This window comes from Belonocnema kinseyi, chromosome 2 (genome assembly GCF_010883055.1).
Source record: "Belonocnema kinseyi isolate 2016_QV_RU_SX_M_011 chromosome 2, B_treatae_v1, whole genome shotgun sequence".
In the NCBI taxonomy this organism is placed as follows: Eukaryota; Metazoa; Arthropoda; class Insecta; order Hymenoptera; family Cynipidae; genus Belonocnema; species Belonocnema kinseyi.
The window spans coordinates 56,685,908-56,693,345 of record NC_046658.1 but is presented as its reverse complement, the minus strand read 5'-3'; the positions used below and the strand labels follow the sequence as shown (position 1 = coordinate 56,693,345).

At 28.4% G+C, this 7,438-nt stretch overlaps 1 protein-coding gene across 1 annotated transcript in view; it reads left to right on the top strand.

Moving 5' to 3' along the window:
- LOC117168360 (muscle segmentation homeobox-like) overlaps positions 1 to 7,027 on the top strand; it is a 44,974-nt gene extending 37,947 nt beyond the window's left edge. Inside the window, exons 2-3 of the mRNA XM_033353947.1 lie at positions 1,916 to 2,112; positions 6,086 to 7,027. Coding sequence (XP_033209838.1) covers positions 1,916 to 2,112; positions 6,086 to 6,331 — 443 coding nt within the window. The 3' untranslated portion in view covers positions 6,332 to 7,027. The remainder of the gene's footprint in view (positions 1 to 1,915; positions 2,113 to 6,085) is intronic.
- Positions 7,028 to 7,438: the final 411 nt, after the last annotated feature.

The following is a 7,438-nucleotide window of genomic DNA, read 5'->3' as shown; positions in this document are numbered from 1 at the left end:
CCCCCCTCCGAACAAAAATCTCTGCGTTGTTTGTAGTTTTTAGGTTTAAAATTTCTTTTTCATCCAAAAATTATAATAAATTGATTTAAATTATTTATCTTTAAGTAGGTTTCAGGGTTTTCTATTATCTGCATAGCGAGCCAGGATTTTAGAAAGAACAACATTTTCCAAAATTTAAAATTTTCTATTTGGGTTTTCCCATTCTTTGGGTAGACGACCGGAATCTCCGAAGTCTTTTTTAGAATTAACAAATTTCTAAATGTTCAAAATTATATCATTTTGAAGCAATTTTAATTTAGAACATTACAAATTTAACGTTGTGGATAGGCTTTTATACTGAATGGCAGCGTTTACTTCTTAATTTATTACTTAAAAATTATTTTAATTGAAGAAAGTTTAAGTTAAGAAGTTAAGTTAAGAAGTTAAGTTTGATTATAAAAATGTATCAAATTTCCGGTCAAAAAATAACTGTCATTTTCGGGTTTTCCGGTCCAGCGACCACACCCTGTTTTAAAATGATTAGTTTTTCGGTGAAAATTTAAAATTCAAACGGGCCGAAAGAGTGAATTTCTCAAATAAATTTTTTTCATGTTTTTTTGAACATCAAAGTATTTATTTGGCTGATAAATTTTTCCTGAACTTTTTTTTCAAATTTACGTTTTATTCCGTTTTTTATTCAATTTATTAATTTTTTTTACTATTTTTAAATCGGCGCATGTTTCGTGTTGAGTTATCCTCAATCAATGATTCACTAGTTCAAGGACCATAATAAAATGAAGCAAATATTAAATTAAATAGCAAGTCAAATTAACTTTTTCATACAATTTCTTACAATATATATTTCTGGTAAGTAATTTGGGACTACCGTCTACCTAGTTTCTGTTAATTAAATAAAATCCTAAAATTTTTGTGATTAAACTTTTTTTTGTGCTCAAAATAGGATAATATATTTAAAATTTCTCCATCCAATAATACTAATTTGAAGTATTCTTTAGCATTCATTCAGAAATATTGCGAAAAAAGTGCAAATAAAGAAATCTTCTTTGTTTTATCTTTAAAGTAAATTTTCATATATAATACACTCGCCGTTTTGGGAAAACTGTGCTGATTTTCCCTTCAATTCTGAGAAGATTTTTTTACTTTGCATTTCAAGTTAATTTCTTTAAAAATGATCCTAAACCGGTCTTTCGATAAATTCATACCATATCCTAATAAAAAATATTAGTTTAAGAAAATTTTTTAGTATCTTTTAGTACTTTTTTAACTAATAATAAGGAGCGAAATTGAGACACATATATCACAAAAGAAAACCGGAAAAACGTTAAATCCTATCCGGGATATCCAAGAATTTGAAAACGAAATTCCGTTAGAAATTCTGAATAATAGACCAGATTTTGTCATTAGTTATTACTGTTTTTAATTAATTTATCTTAAGTAATTGTAATTAAGTAATTTTTACATGCAAATCGTTGTAATTGAAAAGACATTGCAACACCTTCATGAAATAAGTTTTTTTTTTAGTTTTCCCAATAATGGAAATAGAATTCTAATAGGTGCAAACTGCTTACACAAAATAGCAGCAAAGCTAATAAAATCATTTGAAAATTTATTTATCAAATTAAGTATCAAATTATTCGATAGGAATGAATTATAGTTTCGAAAAAAATGTCCTCAATCTAGTCGAAATTGCGAATAAGGTGAATTCGTTTGAACATGTATATCCATAACGGTAATCAATTCGTATTAGATTATTACAAGCAAATTTGTGTGAATCGGGATTACAATTTCCAAAATAATTCCAATTGTCTCTCGTAATTATTGTAATGAGAAAAAATAAATATATCGTAATTTATTCGAAATTATAATACTTCGTTCAATAAAAGTGTTTTATTCATTGATTTTTTTTTATTTTCAGGTGATTTAAGATTGCCAGGTCCAGGTCCCGGGCCAGTAAGATGTACCTTGAGGAAACACAAGCCTAATAGGAAGCCACGTACACCCTTCACAACGCAGCAACTTTTGTCGCTAGAAAAAAAATTTCGAGAGAAACAGTACCTAACGATAGCAGAAAGGGCAGAATTTTCATCGTCACTTCACCTTACGGAAACACAGGTAAAAGGAAATTACTTTTTTCTCGCCGTTTTCAGTTTTGTTCTGAAAAGTGTACATAGGCTTTTTCCGCCGAAATTAAAGGCGAAATTCATTAGAGGATTGTCACTGACCGAAAAAACGGAATAATGCGAATTTTTGAGATATGTTTAATTAATTTATGAACAATAAATATACTAATAGTACAAAAATGCAAATTGCCTTCGTTATAGCATTTTTATATTTTCTATTTTTCCGTTTCCTCTGTTCGTGGTAGCTCTTTATTCTGAAACTTACATTTTCAGTTTAAAGCATATTAAAATGCAGATTTAAAGGCAATTAAAAACGAAAGGACAATTAAAAATTAAAAGCTCTGGAAAATTAAAATTTTGTAAAAAAAAAGATAGTTTCCGTATACGGAAACTATAACTTCAGTAATTATAATTGGCGAGATTTTTTATTGTTACTTGGTGCAAAAAACTTTTAAAGGATTGTGGAATAATAAAATTCAACAAGAAAATCGACAATTTTATTTATATGTACCCCCTTAATTGTATTTATTATTAGTTTTACAATATTTTTCTATTGTAATATAGATTCATGTTATTTAAATATGTTATCGAAATTGCAATTAAGAAAGTGTTAAAAATGTTGGTGGTTATTTTAGAATACATGAAATTGCAACTCTAAAGTACAGTATGGTAAATAATAAATAAGTGCATTCATGAAACACTGAGATTTTTCTAAATATTACAGGTCGTCAAATTTATATCGAAATCACAAGTTTGAACTGAACGTTGGCGTGCTAGAATACATTTTACGAACTCATTACAATGCATCAGACAAAATGAAGCTCCGCCGCATTCATTTGCTTAGATAAACTGTAATCACCTTACTATCCCCTCGCACTTCTTGCTCTTTACCACCCTTTAACATTATTCATTGGAAGCCAGAAAGGTTAAATTCTATTTCTAGATTCTCCGTGAATCAAATTCAAATGAGAGTGAAATGAGGAACGAATTGACTTCCTCACTTAATTCCAAACCTGCAGACAGTATAAAAGAAGAAAAAAATATGAGTTAGTTCTCTGCATCAAATAGCCCAAAACTTCTGGAAGGAAAAAGAATTCTTTAATTCTTTAATTCTTTAAATAAAGGGATGAGTGCATAAATTATAGTATTTATTTTTAATTTATGTAAAATCTAAATTTGAAAAACTCAAATGTGACTGAGTCGAAGTCAATTTTGACTGAATTAATTAATGTGGATCCGACGATTAACAAATCAGTCGAAAGTGACTTTTCAAATTCGTCAAATTGACTGAGAATAATAAAACTAATTTTCAAACAAATAGTTCGATTTTCAACGAAATATACGCCTTTTCAACTACTATAATAAATCAGTAACCAAAATAAAAATAAATTAATCTGTAACAAAGCAATTCAATTTTCAACCAATTAGTTAAATTTTTAAAGAAACGAAAAATCGTTTTCATCCAAGAAGATTAATTTCCTATCCAATAAAACGAACTTTCAACTGTATCAAAGCAGTACAATTTTCAACTAAAAATTTGAATCATCAGACCAAAATAGTTGAATGCACAACTAAAATTCTGAATCTTAAAAAAATGTTTTTTTAGCCAACAATTTAATAGTGGATATTTCAACTAAACAAAATTCGCATATTAAATAAAAAACAGTTCAATTTATTAAAAAGAAATATTATATTATATTATACAACTTTTACCAATAAAGACGAATTTTTAACAAAATTCTTGAAATTTTATTTAAATAGTTTAATTTTTAAAAAACTGACAATTTTTAACCAAAAGTGGAATAATTGAATTTTCAGTTTAAGACACTATTTTTAATCAAAAGCAACTAATTTCAAACAAAAGGAAATGATTTAATCAGTAAAGTCCAATGACTGAGTCAGTAATTTTTAATAATGTATATAGTAACTTTCAGTAATAACATCAGTAATTTTTATTTGTCTAATCCGTACCATTCAATGTTTCAATCGGTAATTTATTTTTAAATTTTAATCATGTATTACAATGTAGGAATTTAATTAAGAATTTTAATTATAAAATACTTTTAATAATTTATTATTGCAGACAAATCACTTATATTCTACATTTCCATCTACATTGAATGAAAATCTGTAACTTAAGGTGACTATTTGATTCAGTCTGAATTATTGACTGATTCGTTTATTAACACGACTGTTTTATCAGTAGAAATGATTGTCGTGTCAATAAAGCATGCTTGAATTGTTGACTCAGTCAATTTTGGACTGTTTTAACTTTATAGTGTGGAATAAATATCAGGTCAAATTTAATTCAGAGGATATTAATTGAATATTAATCTTTGTTATTACAGTATTTTTAAACGATTCCTGACTTGTGAACAGAAAAGCTTACTAAAAGTCTGATAAAAAAGTATTTTAGGAAGTTAAAAATGCTAGTGGTTTTCGTCGTTACTGTATATACTATATCATGTGGTCAAGCAAGCTTATTGATTTCTGCAGTCCACGCATGATTCGTTAACAGCACATATACTCCATTTGTTACATTGCGAATTTATAAACATTGATACAATTTACAAATTTCAAAAATTAACTTTCACAAACTTTTGATATTTGTTACATTTTCTAAATCTATAAAAAAATGTTAATTAACAGGTTTCAATTATTTTGAACAGTTCCAAAGCTATACCAATTTTAAAGGTCAAAGTTAAGTTAGAAGAAGCTAAGAAGATATGTTAGCTTACTAAATTGAAGCATATAAATTTGAATTTGTCTTCCGATGTTTTGCATAATTCTAAACATATACCTTGAAAAATTATTATGATTTTAAGTGTCGTTAATCTGGGTCGACATATCTAACTTGTAATTCTATTTAAATATATATTAACACTTAATTGAAATTCAGGTGTATATAACCGTGAAAACGACAAGTTGGTAATTCAGATAAATAGCATGAAAATTATTGTGCCTCAGTAGGTAGCTCTTATATGTACTGCATGTAAAATTGCAGATCATTACCTATGCATAATTTGATCTTTCCAGCGATCGAGTATTTTATACCGGTATCTGGACCAATTGAATATGAAGGTTGCAGTGCCTACTTATATCAATATTTTCCATCAGTAGATATAATAACTACACATTAAGGAAATATAAATTATACTGCCAGTTGTAATTGCAAGTCTATTTTCATAAAAAAAACGTCCACATCATTCTATAGTGACATTCTGTGAAAAAGCAACAAGTACGAATACTTCTAGCTTGAAATTAGATGAGGCTCACCGTGTATGGTTTTTAAATCGATAACGTAATATTTGGCTGGCACAGTAACAATTATTCGTTAGTAAATTTTTATGGATTTTAGCAGAGGTTTCGATTGATTTAGTTACATTTGGTTAAATCAACAAAATATTTTGGAAAGGAATAAAATATCTGTTTGCATTAACAAACTGTTTCAGAAAAAACTAAAAATACGAAGTATTGTTGGTAATCGTTCAAGCGTTTAATCAAATTAACACATTTTGTTCATTTAACGAAAGTTTTGTTTCAAATCAACAAGATTTTGTTGAACAACTAATTTTTTTTTCCAATCAAAATTTTGTTCTGAAGGTACCCACGCGATGAAGCCAATCCTTAGCGATTGGGCATTAGTGTTAGCTTGAAAGAGGAAACACCCCCTCTACGTATAACTAAGCAACTTCAGCAATAATTGCTGAACTTCGGTGATTAATGAAAAATTTTAAGTATTCGAGGTGATTCAAATTATAGTTCTTTCGATTTGAAAGTGTTAATTTTTAATTCTTTTTTTTAACGCTACTATTTAGGGTACTCATTTTATACATTTGAATTAATCAAGTTGATGGTTATATTGAAACATATTCAACCAAGAAATAATTTTATAAAATAAATTGTTTTTATAAAATAATCAAATTATAGCAGAAACTAAGTTTAGGGTATCCTTCCTGTTTCAGGTGAAGATATGGTTTCAAAATAGAAGGGCAAAGGCGAAACGACTTCAAGAAGCGGAAATCGAGAAACTGAGGTTATCAGCAAGGCCCCTATTGCATCCAAGTTTCGGCTCGGGACTGATGTTTTCCGGAGTGGGACCTCCGGGAACACCAGGAGTACCACCTTTTATCGCAGCAGCCATGGCTAGGCATTCCCATGCTGCAGCTGCAGCAGCCATGTTCATGGGGCCTCCTGGACACAGACCTTGAAATTGATGTTGTTAGTCCTCTGCAAGGTTCAAACCTCCTACAAACGTGATAATACAAATTTACTTATTAATTTGGAGGCTACAACATTCGTGATAATTTTCAAAGTGGAGATTTTGCCAATCATTTTTACGTTTTAATCACTGCGAAATATCAACATTTCTTTTCCAATCTGTACCCGTAGAGTTAAAACAAATTATAATTCACGGTTTTTGCGTCTGGACTACCGTTTTAGAAAAACCTGTAGGTCAATCTGGTTATTTTAAATAATCTACTTTATCATTCGGTTTTGTTGATATCATCAGAATTTTACCATTTTCTTCAATTTATAAACTGCTAGTTCTAAAGAGCGAAGGAATAAATTTGTATCTTTGTTTTTAAAAAGAAAGCAGCTATATAATTGGCAAGTCAGGGAAAATCATAGAGAAGTCAGGAATATCGAAAACAATATTGCAAAATTTAGGAAATTTCTGTAAGAAGAAATTATCAAGAATTATCAGGGCTGCCACACAGTCACTAAGTAATTTTGTGAAGATAAAGTCACTATAGTCGCTTTTTAAAATAAAAAGGTCACTTCAGTCACTTTTCTTTTAATAAATCGATCCAAGTGTTGACCACTATTGAATTCAGGTCTACACCTATTTCTGAAATTTCTTAAATTATTTAAAAATATTTTAGGGTATTTCAAACAATTCCTGAAATTTTTAACAAAATTCAATGATTTGAAGGGATTACAAAATATTTTTAAGAAATTGGTTTATTTTTTGTAATGCCAAGAAATTTTTGAAGGGTTAACAAATTTTTAAGATATTTCAAAAGATTTCGAAGGACTTGAAATATTGTATGGTATTTTAAAAGGGGCCAAAGAATTTTTAATAGATTTAAATAATTTATATGGAACCTAAAGGATTTTTAAGATTTCAAGTACTTCTTTAACTCTAGGGAATTTTTTAAAAAGTTTTAAAAAGTTTTCAAGAGATTTCCTAAGATTTTAAAAGTATTTTCTGGTATTTTTCCAAAGACTAATGATTTTAAGGGATTTTAAGGATTTTCATGTGGTTTAAAAAAATGTTGGAAGACACAGAACGATTTTAAAGGACTTCTATAGTT